Here is a 20,557-nt window from a genome sequence, read left to right on the forward strand (position 1 = left end):
CTCAAATAACCCCTGCTGGCTGGGTTTGCATGACATGAGAACCCCTGGTTGGGGATTGCATATTCATAATGGTGGCCGGCACACACCGCAGCTTCTCAAGGGGAAGTTAACCCATGATGGGCTGTCGTATCATCCGAACCAGGTTATTGCCATTTGACCGGGGACCCCTGCCAGGCTGGAGATAGTGCACCGGTCTTTCAAGCACTGTTTTGGTCTGGGGCATGAAGAACAGCCCTGCCTATTCCAAAAGCAGTATTACTGAGAGAAATATGGGTGTTCCTTCCCACTCCCTGGCTGGAATGAGATCACTGCCTTTATCCACTCTGAGATTGCAATGGCACTGACTCTGGAACATGCACTTGGTTTATGGGCACTGCGCTGCTCCTTGCGGTGAATTGTCTCAAGCTCCTAGAATCTAAGGCTTAAATCAGGGTGGGCAACTTGTGGTTGTCCACATGTTGTTGGACGGCAACTCCCATTAGCTCCAGCCAGCATAGCCAGTGGTGATGGGTGATGGGAATTGCAGTTCAACAACAGCTGGGTGGCCATAAATTGCCCACCCCTGGGGCTCAGATTCTAAGATGGGTAGGCAACCTGGTGCCCTCCAGATGTTTTGGATTACAAATCTTGAAATCCCTGACCATTGGTCATGCTGGTTGGAGCTGATGGGAACTGTAATCCAAAACATCGGGAAGGCACCAGATTGCCTATGCCTCCTGGTGGGGATTTATGCCAGGTAGCTTTTGGCTGAACAAATATGGCTAATGATATGGATCAGGGAGAGGGCACATTAAGACCAGGAATTGTTGTTTATAATGTGCTTGAAATTACAGCAGAGCTTTTGTGTGAGAGTTCAATTATTGTAAATCAGCAAATGCCTGAAGTGTTAAGCTGGCTACTTGCCCAGGCTAATGTGCACACTAGTGTGTGACCACCACTGAGTTCAGCCACAATCTGCAGCAGACACAGGACACGATTAGATTGGATTTCACTGATCCGATCCCTGTACCCACCTGTACTTGGCAGGAATCTCAGGGCCCAGCCAAGAATTTGGAGGGGATCTTCATGTTCTTAGGTCAGGCCAGGCATGTGACTGGAAAAACAGTGAGAGAGGAATGAATATTTGGATGTGTCTAATTACTAAGCTGGGCCAGTAATCATCAAGTCTCCTACCCAGGAGGCACTGGACTAGCACAGCTGCTGCTATGAATTAGAGCAAAGAACAGTGTTCACTCCAACCCAACAAGTGATCTCATACAGAGAAGATGTTGTCACAGCCCAGATTACAGCTCCTTGTCTGGGACTGGGGATGCCAGAAGAGGCAGGGGAAAACATGTGTGTTTTGCAGCAAGCATATAACTCAGTCATGGAATCATCCCATACACAGCCCTTTGGAGGCACCTGGCCTAGCCATGCAGGTTTGGGCACTGACTGAACACTGATGGACTTGCATTAAGCAGGGGTGCAAATGTATGGAGGAGGAGAGGGGAGAAAAAGGAGTGTTTTGATAGGTATGAAACCAGACAGACGGAAGCCAAAAGTGACAAGCCTTTCTGATCATAGAGCACAACATCTGAAGGAAAAAAGTGGAAATTCATCTGATTAGTTATTCAGTGCCAAAGGAAGGAGGCAATGTGCCAGATACTGATCCCGAGCTGATCCCAATGTAGGACAGTAGCCATTATTATTTATTGCGTTTCTATACTGCCCCTTAGCTGAAGCTCTCTGGGCGGTTTACAGAAGTTAAAACATTAAGTACAATATAAAAGGTTTAAAAGCCATTTACACAAAAGCACACAGACAATATATACGAACAACATATAACTAAACACAACCATGGTGTGCGCTCATGCATGTCTGTCTGTCTATGGTAGCCTGTATGGCGCACACAAGGATATTCTAGACCTCTGCCCTGAATTTTCATCTTTCATTAAAAACAAGTCTCTAGCTTATTCTTTTTTTAATTTACAGATGTATAAGGAAAAATATGCAGGCAATAGGGATGGGCACACAATCTTGGACACACTTCGGAATGTAGGAACACAGGAAGCTGCTGTATACTAAGTCAGACCATCGGTCCATCGAGCCCAGTGTTGCTGACACTGATTGGCAGCAGCTCTCCGGGGTTAGAGGCAGGAGTTTTCTCAGCCTTACCTGGAGATGCCAGGGATTGAACCTGGCACCGTCTGCACGCAAATCAGGTGCTCTACCACTGAGCCATGGATCCCCCCTACACACTTTCAGTAACTAGGTTGTACTTCACTAACCATATTCCTTTGCCCACCTGCACTGGAAGGAATCTCAGGGCTGAGTCAGGAAGTGGGATTGTGCCCTCTGCTCACGCCTCCTGAGGGCCGTGCATTAGGCATGAATGTGAAGGAGGCCCCAAGTGTGTCGAGCTGTGTGCATGTAGGACTCCAAGCGACCAGGAACCCTGGTCAGCAAGAGCTCCTGATTGCACAGAGGACTCCTACAGGCATACAGTGTCCTATCCTGCCTGTGAGTGGGAGCTTACAGGGCACGACCAACACTGGAGGGTAGCTTAGTCATGCAGGTTGGGTCAGGCTGAAACTGCAGGGCACTGGATAGCTCCAAGCAGACAACTTGCTCCAGTAAAGTCTGGAATCCAACTGAGACCTTTGATCCTTCTTGGGCCAAATCACACACCCCTCCCAGTCACTGCTGCTTCCCAGAAGAGTGTAGAGCTTTAAAGGGGTGGTTCTCCTCTTGCCTGGAGCCTAGCACTGTGGCCTCTCAGTCAGTCAGCTAGTTCCTGCCTTGTGTTTTGCCGGTGTGCTCATAATGCTAGAACCTGGGAGCAGATTGGAGGAGCTTCAGGACAGATAAAAGGAAGTACTTCTTCACACAGTGCATAGTTAAGCTATGGAATTCGCTACCACAAGATGTAGTGATGGCCACCACTTTGGATGGCTTTAAAAGGGGGTTGGACTAATTCCTGGAAGAGAAGGCTATCAATAGCTACTACTCCTAATGGCTGTATGCTACCTCCAGTATCAGAGGCAGTATGCCTAGGTACACCAGTTGCTGGGGAACATGGTCTGGGTTCAGCACTTCTGTGACTGGTGCCACAGGTCTTCCTACTTCTGATAGTTCTTCCCCTACATTGTCAGAGTCTTGCCTGATGGTCTGGACTGGGGTCATAACATCTAGTTTTATGCATGTAGAGCCCCTTTCACAGTAATGCCTAAATGCGCTGAGATCCCACTCTCCCTTCCCACATGGCCTGCATGCCTCTTCCATCTCTGTGACTAAATTCTTGATCGCCACACGTTGACCTCTGCCTTATATAGGCTGTTTAAATCTGCAAGAAATATTTTTAGGAGCAGAAAATGCTGAGTCATCAAACCACAGCTGTATGATTTAACTGATACTAAAGCCTGTATTTCATATCTTTATTTGTTGCTTGCCTTTAAGAGCGGATGAAGAAACTAGATTGGTAAGTTTTATTACTTTGTCTCCTTTTTCCACTTCCAGAAAAGATAGTCATGTTAGCCTGTTGCAGCAAAACCAACAAAGAGTCTTGTGGCATTTTAAAGGCTAATAAATGTATTGTGACATAAGCTTTAGTAGGCCAGAGCCAACATGGTCCAATGCATTTAACCAAGTAGCCTCTGGCCCGTGAAAGTTTTCACCACAATAAATGTGTTGGTCTTTCAGGAATCATTCTTTCTTTTGCGCTTCATAATGTTTAAAGAAATATTTTATTGAGCTCTTTCAATAGAATTCTTTAATAGTAGAGACCATAATAAAGCATTCAAATAAATACATAATTAAACATTTACCCAACAGCTATAACAATAGACTAAATTTGTAAAATGTTGTATAGGACTATACAAATGTAGTGTATAACTGTACTTGGAATATGGTGTACTGGTCCAGTTTCCACATTTGAAAAAGATAGTCTAGAGCTGGAAAAATATAGAAAGGGGGTAACCAAAATTATCAATGGGCCAGAGCAACTCCCCTATGGGAAAAGATTACACCAATTGGGGCTTTTTAGAATAGAAAAAAAAAGGAAAGTAAGTGGGGGCATGAGAGAATTTTATAAAATTATGCATGGTGTGGAAAAAAATTGAAAGACTTTTTCTCTCATGGTTGTAATACTAGAATCTGGGGTCATCCAATGAAGCTGAATGGTGGGAAATTCAGGACAAACAAAAGGAAGTACTTCTTCACGTAGTGCATAGTTAAACCATGGAATTCACTATCACAAAATGTAGTGATGGACACAAACTTAGGTTGCTTTAAAAGGGGATTAAACAAATTCATGGAGGAGATGGCTATCAATGGCTACTAGTCATGATAGATATATACCAATTGCTGGGGAACATGAGTGGGAGGGGGTTACTGCTCCCAAGGCTGGCAAGTTCCCTGAAATGTCCTTTGGGAGCTTCTGTTGTGATGAGTGTCTTGGGGTGCTTCCGGATGAGGCCTTTATTGTATAATTGCCCTGCCTCATGCACAGCATTTTATGGAAGGGATTGAGATGACATCTGTCTTCCACTTATAACCCTCCTATTTTTCCCAAAACTTCTTCCCACTTTTCCCTTTCCACAAAAAAACCCTTAAGGAAGGGAAGATGGAATAGCTATGTACATGATGCCTTTTGAGTGATAGTGCTAGAAGGAAGCATCCCTGGGCTTGGATGAAAAATCGATGAAATTTTGAAGGGCCAGTTGAAAGCAGACTGAGCCATGGAGATGCCTTTTCAGCCACAATGACAGTGAAAGTGAAAGTGAAAATGAAACTAAGACTGCGGATTGATTCAGCTTGGTTTCGAGGTTCAAGTCTTTATAGAGCCGCTCTCCCCAACTTATCATAGAATCTGGTGCCCTCCAGTTGCTTAGGACTTCAGCTCCCATCAGTCCCAGCCAGCATGGCCAGTGGTCAGGAATGCTGAGAGCTGAAGTCCAAAACATCTAGAGGGACCAGGTTGGGGAAGGCTGTTATAAAGATTTATGTAACATGACCGCATCTGAGGTCCCACCTTTGCTGGATTATTTCCAGTTTTTATTACCGAAGGATGCAGATAAGGGATATGCAGCAGAATACTATGCATGTTTATGCAGAAGAAAGTTCCACTGTGTTCAGTGGAATTTGCACCCAGGAAAGTGTGCATAGAATTGTAGCCTTAAAGAGGTATGTGCAACCAGGGCTTGGAAGAGGAGTGTCGCAACAGAAAATTCCCAACATCAGCATTTTCCCTTTATAGGCAGAGCTTGAAATCTAACCTATACTCATCTGGAAATAAATCCCATTGAATTCAATTAGGCTTACTTTTGAGTAGATATGTACAGTGTTGTTCTGTCAGTGTGTTCTTTTGGGCCATAGGACAAAAAGCTTTTGAAAAATTTAGGGTATTTTATTTATTTGGTACTCAAGGGTATGTAATTTTAAACCTTGCACACCACTCTGGAAACTTTTGGGCTGAAGAGCAGATTATTAAATCTTCATAACAAATAAAAAGGGGAAAAGCCCTAAGCGCATGCATGCAATTAATGGCTTTCTGGTGTGTGTGTGTGTGTGTGTGTGTGTGAGAGAGAGAGAGAGAGAGAGTACATACACAACACATAGTTCTCCCCCCCCCTTTAATACTTAATTTCACTGCTTTTTATTCAAAGCTGCCTTGAAGAACAATATTAGTAGCATGGTTGATAAACTTTAAAATAAATAAGTAAAATAGGTTTAGTAATTTGGGATTTAGGGCTAGTTTAACTGTTTTCTGCCAGAGTATTTTAGGGTACATAGGAAGAAATTTCTTTTAGTAATTAAACTACTGCTCACAAGCCTTTTATGGATGATCATTAAGGAGAGCAGGCAGGATCCTGCTTTAGTGGTTTCCACTTAAGCAAAGCAAGAGTTATAGAGTATAGAATGAAAGGGCTGCGATCCTGAATTAAGCTGTTAAGACCACAGATTTCCCCTTCTTCATAGCAAGTTAATAGCATCTTCAGGGTTGATGTAGATCAGGTCTGTGGCACCTTGCCCATGGTTACTTTTTGAGAGGAAAAGACATCAAGGGTTCCAAATATGGAACACCCAGGTCACTTTGACTCTGCAGACATGTTCTGGAACCAGCTGAAGTTGCTCGGGATATTTGTTGTCCATTTTCTTCTGTGTGTTGCTAATTATTGCGAGCCTGTGATATGGGGACTTTTGTTTGTGGCCTGCTCCTGCTCTTTATACTGTTGTTTGGGACTGGTGTTTCTTATCTTGTTTATATTTATTGTATTTTATGTTAGTTCGTTTTAAATTGCATATTAGCCACTTTGAGTTTCTTCATAAAGAAAAGCAGTTTGTTAATAAATAAATGTTTTCTTTTCTAGCCCCTTAGCCTTGATTCAATTTGTAGGCCTCTGTGGTTTTTAATGTAAGAAAATGATGTTGGAAGATCCAGTTGTGGATAACCTACACCACATCCAGTATGGCTCTCAGGAAAACTCTCCGTCTGTGGATAACAGTAATTTTTTGGCAGAGGCAAACCCCTTCCTTGGCAACCTTCTAACTAAGCTTACCCACCTCAGCAATGTGGTCTTTTGGAAGACCCAATTTGCACTTTATGTAAACTTTTCCCAGTTGTACCAAATCAAGCCCAAGACATCTGTGGCAGGCAGCTCATGCATCTGCAGCAAGCAGAACATCCGCTTTACAACAGCACGTATCTCACTTCCAGAAGTACTGCATACTAGAACAAAGGAGAGAATGTTACATTGTTCAGAGATTATTTACCCTCCAACAGCTGAGCACTCAATAACAGCATTTTGGGCTGGATGTGAAAGATCAACAGGGCAAGGTTTGAATGATGCCAGCTAATTACAGCTTGATTTTGGAGGAGAGAGGGTTTGCCTTGTTTTGTGCCTTATACTTCTTTGGTTAGGGGGATGGCAAATTGGAGCTGAGACGTTCAGTGCAGGACAGGGTCTCCTGTACCTCTAATATTTGCACTGAAGGGAAATTCTCAGCATATAGTTACTCTTTCATTACAGTGTTGCTGCAAGGTTACGAGCTTTTTTTCCCTGGCAGGGCCACTGTGCCATAATGGCTGCATGACGACTGACGTTTCAGCAGCTGATAGTTTCCACAGCATGGAGCTAGTTAATGTTACAAGGTTCAACTGTTGAATCTCCGCCTGTCACATGGCTGTGAAAGGCACAAGAGCCCCACCAGAAAAAAAGTTGGTAATCCAGTACTGCAGTAGTAGTAGAAGCTGCACCTTCTAATTTATCTGAGAATTAAAGGCACATGGTCTTATCCCATATTGCAGCCTTCCCCAATGCTGGCTGGGCATGATGGGAGTTGTAGTCCAACACACCTTGAGGGCACTGGGTTGGGGATGGCTGCCCTATTGAATCGAGCAGTACACTCCTAACACGTTACAGTGCTAAGCAGGAAACAGTAAGTTCACTTGAAACAAGCAGGACTTACTTGAACTTCCAAATAAACGTTTTTATGAGTTGGGTGTAAGTCTGAATAGGTTAATCCCTCGGTCCATAATTTCCTTACTGAAGAGTTCCCTGCTTTCTCTTGAGGTGTTTCAGGGTAATTGCAGGTTGTGGGTTAGGAGTGCATTCTGGGAAGCCTTTCAGATATATGGGGTATTCCCTGTTTGCTGAGATGTTGAATGATTAAAGCATTAAAATGCCACAGATCAAACAGGAAAACACTGCAAAATTTGATCATGTGCCATAATCCAGACTTTAATAAAAAAAAAAGAAAAAGTATTGCAGGGCTATTGTGTCGATAGCCATGCTTGCTAATCACATATCATGACTAAACTGAGGTGGTATGGAGAAACTAATGTTAGCATTGATAGGAATGTGACAGTGAGGACATGTGTGAACCCTCCCCCACCCCACTTCTTGCTTGATACACAAATGGAGCGAATATGTGAACAGTATGGCGCCCCCCCCCCATGCACACACCTGATTGTTGGAATGCCTGCTTTCTTTTACTTTCCCAGGTGCTTTCTCACAACCTCTACACTGTGCTGTGTATCCCCCATGATCCTGTGGCACTGGAGGAACATTTCAAAGATGATGATGATGGGCCAGTATCAAGTCAAGGGTATATGCCGTATCTCAACAAATACATCCTGGACAAGGTAAGCCCCTTTTTCTTTTACTCTTCCTGCTGCCTGAAGTGCCTTCCTCTTAGATCAGGAGTGGGGGACCTGTGGCCCTCCAGATAAACCTCTGTAGGGTCACAGGTTCCACACTTCTGTCTTAGATGCTTCAGATCAGGTGTAGGCAACTTGTGGCCCTCCAGATATTTTGGCCTACAACTCCCATCAGCCCTAATCAACACAGCCAATGGTCAGGGATGATGAGAGTTGTAGGCCAAAAAATCTGGAGGGCCACAAGTTGCTGACCCCTGCTTTAGATAAATGGACAGTTCCAGTCTTTGGTGGGACATAAAATACTAGATAGGAATGGCTTCTTATGAGGGCCTTTTGGCCATCACCTTCTTATCCTCTTGGCCAACTCAGCTGTAGTATCCAAGTTGTTTGTTCCTACAAATACCATACCAGCATATAGGAGTAGAGTTGCTATTTCCAATTCTTAAAGAAAACAACAACTCTGAGCCTTCTGTTTCAAGAAATCTGTGTTGTGCAATCTTACATGTGCTTACCTGGAAGTAAGACTCATTTCACTCTGTGGGACTTCTTCCCAAGTAAGTGTGGTTAGGATATTTGTCTAGCTTTCAGTATTTTGCTCTGATCAGCTTTTAATTAGAAACATCATTGGAGATACCTTCATGCAGGCTGGTGCTTAAGCAGATGCAAAATGGTCATGAGACATGATCTACAGCAAGAGCAGAGAGGTCTTGATACAATCTATTTAAGAATTAGGAATATTCTGTTTTGATTTGTTTTTAATGAGAATGCCCTGGTCCTGTTTGATTTGGAGCTGTTTATGCTCCCATACATGAATGAGCAGGGATGATGGGCTTGAATCTATGCTGTTTCTCATTCACACGTATCTCAGATACCTGTCCTTACTTGCTTCCTGTATCTTCAGTCTCAGAATTGACAGAGGCTTTGATAGGGATGGAAGGGGAAAGGGGAGCCCAGTAACAGCCTGGCTTTTGGATCTGCTTGAGTTTAATGTATGGACAGAATTAGGGCACATCAACAGAGTGCTCATTTCAAGAATCAGATGCACTTCTGCAGTGCTCTGGAGATTTCAGTCCTCGTTGGCTCTCCACTTGTCCACACAGCTAATGGGCCACTGGAGAGCCGACACAGGTGGTACCATCTGCATAATTAGACTTCTAGCTAGGGGCATATTTATATCCTGAGGAAAAAGATATTTGCCAAACAGGGAGTCCAGACAGCTTTTGTACAGATGTAGCCTTAGGATCCTTCCATGTAAAACACACACTTTATAGGACTGTAAGATGTGGTCGAGACCTAATTATGTAATGCTAGGTTTCAGTGCTCACATTAAATGTAGGGCTTTAGGGGAGAGTCATGGGACATGGGCTGAATTTCCGGCTAGTTGCCAGTCACCTCCCACTCCAAGCAGTGTGAATGCCAATTATATGCAGACAACTATGTAAGTGGCGCCCAGCTACAAATCACAAGGATGATGGCCATTTTATGATGCTTATTGTCCCCATCAGCCAGTTCAAGAACTGGCACATCTGTTTAGTGTGATGGTGGCATGACTACCTTTTGCTGGATAAAATCACAAAACAGTAGCTAGAGACTAGCCATGCAAGAAGCCCCCAGAACAAGCAGGCAAACAAGCAAGCAAGCTGGTGTAGCATAGTGGCTAAGGGCACAACCCTATGTGGATAGTCGGCAGCCTTCAAACTCAGAGGCTGCCGAGTATCCAGTGCAGGGTGGGAGGAAAGTGGAGGTGATCTTCGCCTCCATGCTCCAGCCACCCTGCATTTCTGGTAGACAGGCGATTTCACCCATCTAGCGGAGGCTATGGGGAAGGGGGAGGGAAGGAGGCTGGGGCAGTGAGAGGATACATCGTATTGCTGCTGCCCCGGTCTCTCCTCCCTGTCCCCAGGAATGCCCCCTTTTCCTGGTCTCTGCACTCCATTTTCTGAAAGGGCAGGGAGCGCAGTTTCCTGGCTCTGAAGTCAGAGCCAGGAAACTGAACAATACTGTGGCCCTCCCGATGCTGTCTAGGGGCCATAGGATTGCTCTCTAAGAAACTGAGCTATGAATCAGAAAGTCCTCAGTTCAGATCTCGCCTCTGTCACAAACTCACTAGGTGGCTATAGGCAAGCTACCCTCTCTCAGCCCCACCCCCTGAAGTATGGAGAATAATAATACTGTCTTAGCTTACAGGATTGGACTACATCTAGATAATTCATGTGATGCATTTTGACAACTGAAAAACACTATATGAATTTATTGTCCATGTGCTTTAACATCCTTACATTCATCTGCATAAAGAGCATTCCGTGGGTTCAAACTAGAAAAGTGTATTTCAGTTTATTATTATACAGTTACAGACCATTAAAAAAAAATGTATTTTATTGTTGGAATGTTTTCCTAAATTTTGGCAGTAACTTCTGGGTAATCTAGCATAGGTCCCTGCTAGTGAAGTCCCTGAAGTTTAGAATTACCTAATTTGGAACACAAATTTGCCCTGCTCACAATGCTGTGATGCAGCTTTCCCAACCTGGTACTCTTGAGAGTTGCAGTCCAACAAATCTGAAGTACACCAGATTGTGGAAGGCTGCTGTGATGTTTTATGAATTGAACATAATTCCCTAGCAAAATTCTCCTCTGGCTCAGAATGTGAAACAAAATTCTGCACATGAACAGTTAGCAGTCAGGCTGACCACTCTGCTTTGTAGGCACATGCTCTGAAGTTCTTTAATGTTAACCTTTTACTCTTGATTAAACTCTCACTGATTGCTGTGAAGTATATGACCTGATAACTCAGCTGAACAAATTTTTGTTGTATGAGTATCTCCTCTATCTGGCAGAACTGAACTCAGTTTTTATGAGTTTCACTTTTTGTGTCAACAATTGCGTGTTCAACAAGGGAGAACCTTTCAATAAATAGCTAGGCAAATTATGCAGAAATTGAAAGTGTTGCTTGCTGAAACCAGGATGCTATGAGATCAAATACTGACCATCATCAGATTATAAATATGTCTTTTCAGCTGCTAAAGATTGAACCATTATGATTATGATGACCAAATTTCAAAGGGACTACTCCAGTGTTTGATTCGATGTCACCTAAGCGTCGCTATGTGATTAAACCCTACCCCATATGACAACTTGCACCTGTTGAAATGTCCTCTCCTATACAATGCTTAAGGGACAAAAGTCTTGTCCTCTGTCATATCTGGTCACTAATTTTCATTTTTTGGCTTTTTCATCTATTAAATGAGAATAGATATGATTATCTATCTCACACAGAGTGGTTCTCAAAGTGTGCTGTGGTTGCTAGATAGAAACATATAACAGCCACCAATACTTTACCAGGCAGTTTTTCAGTACCACATCCTGATATTAAAGCAGGAAAAACTAATAATGGAAAGCTAGAGTGACCACTGCTATTTTGTTTGCAGGTAGAAGAAGGTACTTTTGTCAAGGAGAGGTTTGATGAGCTTTGCTGGACATTGACAGCAAAGAAGAATTACAAGCCAGACCGGAATGGAAACAGCGTTGTATCCCATGAAGATGCTTTCAGGCTCTGGTGTGTCTTTAATTTTCTGTCTGAAGACAAGTACCCTCTTGTTATGGTTCCAGATGAGGTATGATTGCTTCTAAGTACTTTTCTTTCTCCTTGTGTTGCACTTGTGATAAGGGATGAGTCATATGTGGCATGTTTTGTATTATTTGTTTCACCATGCAACTGTAATAATTGTGTGAAGCCCAATTATGTGACCATAAGTGTCATACAGCAAGCTATCCTAACTTTCTTTACATAGATTTGCCGATTCCTACGATGCATCCTCTCACGTAACCTGATAACACTGCTTGAGATTGCGCCATGTGTAGCCAAGTGAACAAGAGATCCTCTTTTCTACATTTCCCCACACTGCACATCTCCATGCAAGCAGTCATGAGAATTCCCTTATAGCCCCAGTTTGTCTGGCAGTTATGAATACCCTGCTATCTTGCTTGAGCTTGACCCGTTAGCAGAATTGCTGACTGAAGCTTGGATCAAGTATGAAAGAGAAAGCCAAGGAACAAGCACAGTCCCAGGATCAAGGGAAAACCGAGAGTCAGAAATGTGGGAATTGTAGCTGGGGTACAGAGAACATAGGAGCTGTGTTGTTTCAGCAATGGATGACCCTAAGGCTTATGTAGCCTGTCTGGATCCAATCAAGAGCCCACCTTCTTGCCCACAATTTTAGCCACCAGCAGCTATGGCATGGTCCATGAGAAACTGGCTATTGGTCTACCTGTGGCAAAATAGCCCCTTTTCCCACCCATCGCACTGCTGAATTTTGACAGCAAGCCATGTGTTTGCCTTGAAAAGCAGGCTATTTTTCCTCACCGCCGCCACCACACTGCCAAATTTTGCTGGTGCGGCAGCAGAAGCAGGGGTGTGTGCCGAACCCCCCCCCCAACCCATGGAAGTCCCCCACCCCTGGGCTACATGAACAGATGCACAAGTGCAGTGCCACAGATTCACCATTTAAAAAGCAAACAAGCTAGCCTGGAGGGGGAGTTGAACAATGGCCAGGAAATGGGGCAGCATGAGACTTCTGTCAAGGCTAGTCATGCAAAAACATGTGCTTCTGATTAATGCAGTACATGCGTGAGTATGTTTGCTGGGGGTGAGGGGAGGAGACCCAGTTAGTGAGCACAAGGACAGGAAGCAGCATGCTGCTGGTGTAATTTATCTGTTGTAGACTGAAAAATTCCTGGTCTGGACACACCCATTCTGAACACACTGATGTATGAATCCAAAACAGGCTGACTCCGCCCAAAGGGTTAATTACAGTCGAGAAATGTGGTTCAGTCAAGTAAAGCCACTAATAACAGCAATAATCTCTAAATTCCACAAGGCATGTTGAAAGGAGGGAGTCTTTTATTTATTAATAGAGGCAAAATCTCAATCAGGTGGTTTGTGAATCTAAATACCGGAGACTGAAACCCCACTCACATTGGCCCCGAAGCCAAGAAAAGTCTAGCCAGAAAGAAGTGCATATCATGGGTTCTTGCAGTTTCGACCACATCCCCTGGATTGGCTGATGTCTGGATGCATCAAGCATCCTTTCCCTTGTACCCTGCTGTCTGCTGGCCTTGTCTCATCCCCCCGCCACCAGCAGCTCAGCAGAAAATGGCACTTGCGTACGCATATAGTCATCAGCTATGCTTCCTGTTTCCCACCAAGGCATTTCCTGTTCTTCAGCTCTTGAAAAAATTGAGCTGTCTTTCTAACTAAGCCACTGCTGTTAGGAGTTGTGCATTAACTAGCATTTTATATTCAGTAGCAAGGCCGGCTCAAGATGCTCTGGGCAACCCCCTCTGCTGCCTCCCTCCCCCATTGGTGGGCTCTCTGTCCCTCCCTCTCTCCCCACTGTTACTGGTCACACATTTGCTCTCTACTCCCTGTTGTTGGGCTGGGCTGGGCTGTGGTAGGCTTACCAGGCAGCCCAGCAAGTAGCAGAAATGGCAACAGGTACAAAGTGGGGGCAGGGTGTGATGGGGCACCCAGCAGCAAATGGATTCCTGAGGCCATGGGCTTTTCTACACGAAGCATTTATTTATCGTGTGCTTGTCATTCCCTACTCGCAGTTGTTTATGGGTTCTTTAGATGATGTAGTGACCCTGAAGTTTCGCTTCTGCGTTGCACTTTTGGCAAGTTTTTTTTAGAGCAGGGAAAATGCAGCATTTAATTGTGAAAGTGAAAGAAAGCGCAATTTCCTCTTGTGCATTTGCGCTATTCCACTATACCACTGTGCCACATAGAGTTATGTAGCAGAAAAGCAGGAAAGGACATGCTCCTTTTGTAGCGCTCGGACCTTAATTTTGTGACGAAACCAAAAGTAGATACAATAGATTAACAGCCTCATGCAGAAAAGCTCACTGAGAGGAGCCCCAGGCTGCTGCTGCGTACAGGAAGCAGCTATCTGAATGCTCTCAGAATTGATTTTGATGTGCCATCGCTCAGGAGGAGCAATTCTGTATTAGGGGCAGGGCCATTAGATATTGTGGGGGAAATTCCAATGGCGGCTCACCACAAGCAGCAACAGTTGCCTGGCACTCCTTTCTGCACTAGGAAAAATGTAAAGGGGCCCGCCCAGCCCAGTGGGGGCAGGCATCAGCACTGGCAGGCCCTTCTAGGGCCTCAGAGTTCCAACATTTGCTTGACTATGCCATGTGCTGACGCCAGGCCTATTACTATAGTGTAGGCCTATAGTATAGTATATAGTACACCTATAGTGTAGTAATAATCCACAATGGAGGATTATGAAGCACTTGTATTGTTTTTAATCTGTTGTTGGCAGATGCCTTCAGAAAGTATAGCGTTGAAAAGCAGGGTATAAATATTTAGGATAAATATGTAATAAATTTTCAGAGACTAATAGAGCAATCCTATACATGTGTACTCACATGTATGTCCTGTTGAGTTCAATGGGGCTTACCCTTGGATAAATGGGAATAGGCTTGCAGACTTACGGTGTTTTTAGACAGCTTTGCATATCACAGATGGTGGTGCAACAGTGTCCCAGGGGAAAGGCAGACACCACCTTTCCCTCTAGCTGTCAGGATTCCCTTAGCCCCCACTTCACATCACACCCAAACATAGATGAGAGGCTTCAGTCTACAGCTTTTAATCCATTACTTCACAGGGCCATACAGATGCAAATTCTCAGAGACTCTGCATCTACAAGGAATGCCTTCAGGGGATTCAAATGGAATTTATGAGAGTTGCCCAATGTCTGAAAGGGAGGCGGCCTCGCTAGCCTAACTTAAGGGGGGAGGTCCCTCTCTTGTCGTGAGACCTCTAAGCGCAGCTTTTCACACAAGGCCAATCGGGTAGACCGTCTAAGTTCCACCCCTTCCTTCTCTCTCTTTGCCCTGCACCCACGCTTGGCATCTATTAGGTCCTCCTCCTGTTCGCTGCCTCTCACAGTGGGGGTGGGGTGAGGAGGGACCCTCAAGCTCAGCCATCTGGACGTTTGTAACCTGAGAAGCAGGCCTTCTCATATCTGGACTAGCCTGGGAAAACACCTCCCCCATGTCTGATGGTTCTCCTTCAGAATCTGAACTGCTCTCCTACTCCCTGCACTCAGAAACACCCCTGACACTAGCACACATTCATACTCGCTGCATTTAAAGCCAGCCATATGAGCTGCGCAGCCTGTGCGTGTTGCCTGCTAGCTTTTGTCAGCTGTGTAGAGACTAGCTTAGCAGGTCTGGATTGCAGGGGTCAGAAGCATGGAAAAAATATTCCCAGTCCATTCACTTAGCGCTGCCTTGATGTTACCACTCTTTTATTGCCGCAGGCACTTGGCTTAGGTTACACAGAGATATGGAGAACTGGTCTAGCTTGCCAGGTAAGAAGAGACTTGGAGTTCAGGTAGCACTAGGAGGAGACAGGTTGGTAAGAAGGTAGATCAATACTAGAGGGCACTGGTGGGTGGGTTGGAGCATTCTCACTACCACAACCCAGTCTGGAAGAAAAACGCAGGCCAGATAAAGGAACCCACATGCAACTTCATGTTGTTAGCTGCAGGGGCTTGCATCTACCAGTAGAAAGAGGCAGAAGAGATCATTGCCTGGCTTCATTATTGTATCCATGTGTTTTATGACCCACAGCAACAGACCTGGATTTTTCTACTTTTTCATCTACCATTTCAGGCTTCTAGCCTGTATGACATTCTAAGCCAGCTGGCAGGATGCTTACCAGGTGGCAATTCAAACTTAATTATTGGTTTGAAACATAGCATCTGAATGGGAGGCACTCTCAAAAATTAGTTGTTATTGTGTGTGCGTGCCTGCGTGTGTGTTTTTTAAAAAACCCATCCAAATAAATAATTACATCTGAAAAATAGTTGATTTTAACCTTTTAAAAAATGGGCACATTTTTCTCCCCAGAATTATGCCCTTTCCCCTTCAGATCTTGAATCGACTTTCTTATTCATTTCAGCACATGTGAGAGGTACCTCCTTCAGCAGCAAAAAGTATTGATATCAGTTGACATTAGGCCAGATTTTAATCCCTGGAGTCTTTATCCATCATCTCTGACAGATCCTGACTCTTCAGAACTCTACATTTCTGTTGATAGTTAAAGTAATTCTTTGTAAAATAAAGTAATTATTCATATGATTCATAACTATGACTATATGTGATTATTGTGAAGAAAGCCACTGAAATATGAAGTTAACAAGGTAGATTGTCTCTCCATGGTTGTTCCCACTTTAGCAATTTTCTCTGGAATTAACATCGCTTGTTCATTCAGTTATTACAGAGAATCCAGACACCAGTGCCCCAACATTGCATTATGATATTTTCTGTGTTGTCCTTCTGGTTTGGAAATGATGTGGGTGGTTGGCAGGATCGCTCCTAAGCATCTTCTCCCACAGTGCAAAGTCTTGTGAGCCCCTCTGGTTTACTCGGGAACTGGGAGTGATGATGCTGGTAAGGAAATGGCTAGAACAGAAGTGATGTAAAACTCAATGCACATAAATCAATCACAGGTAAGAGCACATTATTGTGCCTACTCTATGGTGGTGATGGTGGCAAAGAAGCAATACATGTTTGCCACCATTGTATAATTGGGATGTTGTTTGGGGGAGCTTTTCCAAGTGATTCAGGGCTTCATCCAGCTTGGCCCACAGTTGAATGTACAAGTGCCCTCAGAAGCACCCTGTGACATGTATGCAAGACACTTTGTGGAGTGAAATAGTTTGCGTCCACTGTGCCTTGGATGCTACAAGTGCTACAGTTCAGTCAATGAATGTATCCAGAACGCCATCTGGTTCTGTTCTGTGGGAGGATTTTCAATTATTGAAGCCTGATGAGGTGGACAGGATTCTCAGAGGATTACAAGCTACCACATGTCCTCTGGATCTTGCCCTTCATGGCTGATAACATCAAGCAGAAGGGGACTCCTTGTGAGAGGGGGTGATCCCAGCCACCTGGAAAGAGGCGGTTCTGAGTTAGTTCCTAAAGAAGGGAAGTTCCTGATTTGAAAACTGCAATCCTAATTTTTATTTATTTATTTATTTAAAATATTTCTTAGCCACCTTTCAGAGCAGAAGCCCTCCCAGGGCTGCCTACAACAATAAAATTCATAAAAACAATTAAAATATTAAAAGTGATAAAAATATAAAAACAATAAAAGCCAACAATAAACAATTAAAACCAACAATAAAACCAACAATGTTGTTAACAGCAGCAACAGTAGCAGTCATATCAGTAGAAGGCCAAGGTAAAATAATGTTTTCAAGGCCTTCTTAAAAGACCGCAATGAGGGAGCATGGCAGACCTCTGATGGCAGCTTGTTCCAAAGATGTGGGGCCACTGCAGAGAAGGCCCTCTCACGTGTGTTCACCCACCTGACTGCTGTCATAGGTGGGCAAATGAGAAGGGCCTCTCCTTCTGACCTTAAAGTGCGGGCAGGCTGATATAGGTGTAGATGGTCCTTCAAGTGACTTGGTCCCAAACCATTTAAGGCTTTAAAGGTCAAAACCAGCACTTTGAGTTGGGCTCGGAAACACAGCAGTAACCAGTGCAGCTGGTGCAGTATAGGCGTTATATGATCGAATCGCCCCCACCAATACTTGGGTGGCCGCATTCTGCACAAGCTGGAGTTTCTGAACCGTCTTCAAAGGCAGCCCCACATATAATGCATTACAGTAGTCCAGCCTGGACGTGACTAGTGCATGGATAACTGAGGCAAGGTCCACCCTCTCCAGATAGGCTGGTACGCCAACTGTGGCCCTAAGCTGGTAAAAAGCACTGCTGGACACTGCAGCCACCTGGGCTTCCCCAGTTAGCTCCCAGACAGTGCATTTGGTCTTTCAGGGGGAGTGCAACCCCATCTAAGACCAGTTGTAAACCTCCATATGAAGTACCTGGTTTCCCAACCCACAGTACTAAGTTTAAGTTAATGGATTAAGTTTCAGCTTGTTAACCCTCATCCTTCCCAAAACAGCCTGCAGACACTGGTTCAAGAGTTCCACGGCCTCCCTGGGATGTGCAGATGGAAATGAGAGGTAGAGCTGAGTATCATCTGTCTGCTGATGACATTTCAGCCCAAACCTCCTGATGACTTCCCCAGAGGTGTCATGTAGCTGTTAAAAAGCATGGGGGACAAGATAGAACCTTGCGGCACCCCACAGGCTAATGACCATGGGGTGGAACCAAAGTCCCCCAGCACCACCTTCTGAGACTGCTCCTCCAGAAAGGACCGGACCCACTTTAAAACTGTGCCTCCCAAGCCCAGTCCAGATAAACAATCCAGAAGGATAGCATGGTCGATGGTATCGAAAGCCGCTGAGAGGTCCAGAAGAACCAACAGGGTAGTACTCCCCCCATCCATTCCCCGGCGTAAGTCATCAAATAAGGCGACTAAGGCTGTTTCCTTCCCATAACCAGGCCTGAAACCTGATTGGAATGGATCTAAATAATCAGTTTCATCCAAAACGGCTTGGAGATGTGAGGCCACCACATGCTCTAGCATCTTGCCCCAAAATGGCAAATTTGACACAGGGCGGTACTTATCTGGAAACATGGGATCTAAATTTGGTTTCTTCAGCAAGGGCCTCACCACAGCTTCTTTCAAAGCTGCGGGGACCTTGCCGTTCCTCAAGGAGGCGTTTACTGCCTCCGAGGTCCAGATATCCAGCCCAGCTCTGGCAGATTTCACGAGCCAGGATGGGCAAGGATCTAAAGAACAAGTAGTAGGCCTCAGTCCTCCAAGCAGTTTGTCCACATGTATATTTGTAAATACAATTTCTAAAGAGTAAGTTCTGTTGAACTGAATGGGAGTCACTTTGAAATAAACATACTTAGGCTGTTTCCCATGGGGACAGGCTTTGTGGAATTTTTATGAGGAATATAGCACTATTTTAAAAGTGGAGCCACAGTTACAATTCTGCTTCAGGTTCATTGTGGAAGAGCAATGTCTTGGCTGTGATACAGGGTCCTAGCATGGAAAGGACCCATTTTTCTGCAGTCAGGAAAATGATCAGCCAGATCAGAAAATGAAAGTTCTAATTTTATTATGCATTATCCTATGTACTTGCTTAATCAAAAAGGTCATTAAAATAACCTAAATTGTTGCTGATCATTACTTGTTTGTTTGATACAAGTATTTTTATGCTGCCCTTCAATAATATCCCCAGGATGGTTTGCAAAAAGAATAAAACAATTTAAATGTAAATACAAAAAGAGCACACAATTATAAGAGCAGCATAAAATAGTCAGCAAGATTAAAATTCCATCTATAAAGCTCAGGAAAATAAAAAGGTCTTTGCCTGGCACAGAGAGGACAATGAAGTAGGCATCAAGTTAATCTGTCTGGGAAGGTGCCACCAGTGAGAAGGCCCTCTCTCTGGTAGCCACCAGCCTCACTTCACATAGTGGGAACACCTATGGAAACCCCTCTGCTGAAGATCTTAATGTATGGGTAGGTACATATGGAAACAGTTAAAAGTCAAAACCAGCACTTTGTAGTGGGCTCCAAACTGGGACTGGGAGCCAGTATAGTTAGTGTAGCACAGTTGTAATATGATTATAACACCCAGTCCCAGTTAGCAATCTAGCAGCCATGTTTTGCACTAACAGCAGTTGCACTAAAAGCAGCCCCACATAAGGTGCACTATAGTGATCTAACCTGGAGGTTATACTACAGCATAAAGAATTGAGCCCAGGCTGTTTAAGTTTGTGCCTATGTACACCAGTTTCCTATGTACCCCAGTTGCTGGGGAAAATGGGGGCAGGGAGGGTGCTGTTGTACTCATGTCCTGCTTGTGGGTTTCCTGTGGGCAGCTGGTTGGCCACAATGTGGACAGAATATTGGACTAGATGGACCCTTGGTCTGATCCAGCATGGCTCATCTTATGTTCTTATGTCCTAAAACGTCCAGGAGAACTTCTCAGGTTGGATGTGGAACTGAAAGCTTGAGGTGGGAGTAAGTGTAAGGCAAAGGAAAGCGTGAGCGAGGGAATACAGCTTTCTCCTGAAATAAGATTCTGTACTAGTAATAAGGATATTGAATCACGAAGGCTCTTCTTTGAAAAGAAATGCCCCATGCACCCTGAGCAAAAAGGAAATGCCTATGATTCCAAGAGAACTAAGACTGATTCCTAGAGGTGGGAAATAGGTCTGAGCCCTTCCTTGCTGACTTCCCCCACTCATTTCAGGTGGAATATCTCCTGAAGAAAATCTGCACAGCCATGAGCATTGAGCTCAATAGTGGGGAGTTAGATGACTACCTTTCCCAAGAAACCCAGCAGCAGAGTGGCTTGACAGTTTGGCAGTTCCTAGACCTGGTAAATTCAGGTCGGTTCCTGCGGGGGATTGAACGTGAGGCCATCAGCATGGCAATTGAAGAGGTCTACCAGGAGATCATAGGGGATGTGCTCAAACAGGTAA

General features: G+C 44.4%; 1 protein-coding gene and 1 long non-coding RNA gene across 4 annotated transcripts in view; one reads left to right on the forward strand and one right to left on the reverse strand.

The window, feature by feature from the left end:
* Positions 1–20,557, forward strand: part of DEF6 (DEF6 guanine nucleotide exchange factor) — a 51,915-nt gene that overhangs the window by 17,927 nt on the left and 13,431 nt on the right. For 2 of the 3 annotated variants that reach the window (XM_084853086.1, XM_084853087.1), the window contains exons 2-4: positions 7,982–8,122; positions 11,563–11,748; positions 20,326–20,553. In XM_084853086.1, the coding sequence (XP_084709212.1) occupies positions 7,982–8,122; positions 11,563–11,748; positions 20,326–20,553 (555 nt within the window). The remainder of the gene's footprint in view (positions 1–7,981; positions 8,123–11,562; positions 11,749–20,325; positions 20,554–20,557) is intronic. The other variant, XM_084853088.1, reaches the window with a different exon arrangement.
* Positions 15,428–20,557, reverse strand: part of LOC146348425 (uncharacterized) — a 30,704-nt gene continuing 25,574 nt past the window's right edge. Inside the window, exon 4 of the long non-coding RNA XR_014790632.1 lies at positions 15,428–16,606. This is a non-coding gene — a long non-coding RNA (uncharacterized LOC146348425). The remainder of the gene's footprint in view (positions 16,607–20,557) is intronic.

Source organism: Heloderma suspectum, chromosome 4, assembly GCF_057233095.1.
Source record: "Heloderma suspectum isolate Gila_16-S chromosome 4, 16-S_ref, whole genome shotgun sequence".
Lineage (NCBI taxonomy): Eukaryota > Metazoa > Chordata > Lepidosauria > Squamata > Helodermatidae > Heloderma > Heloderma suspectum.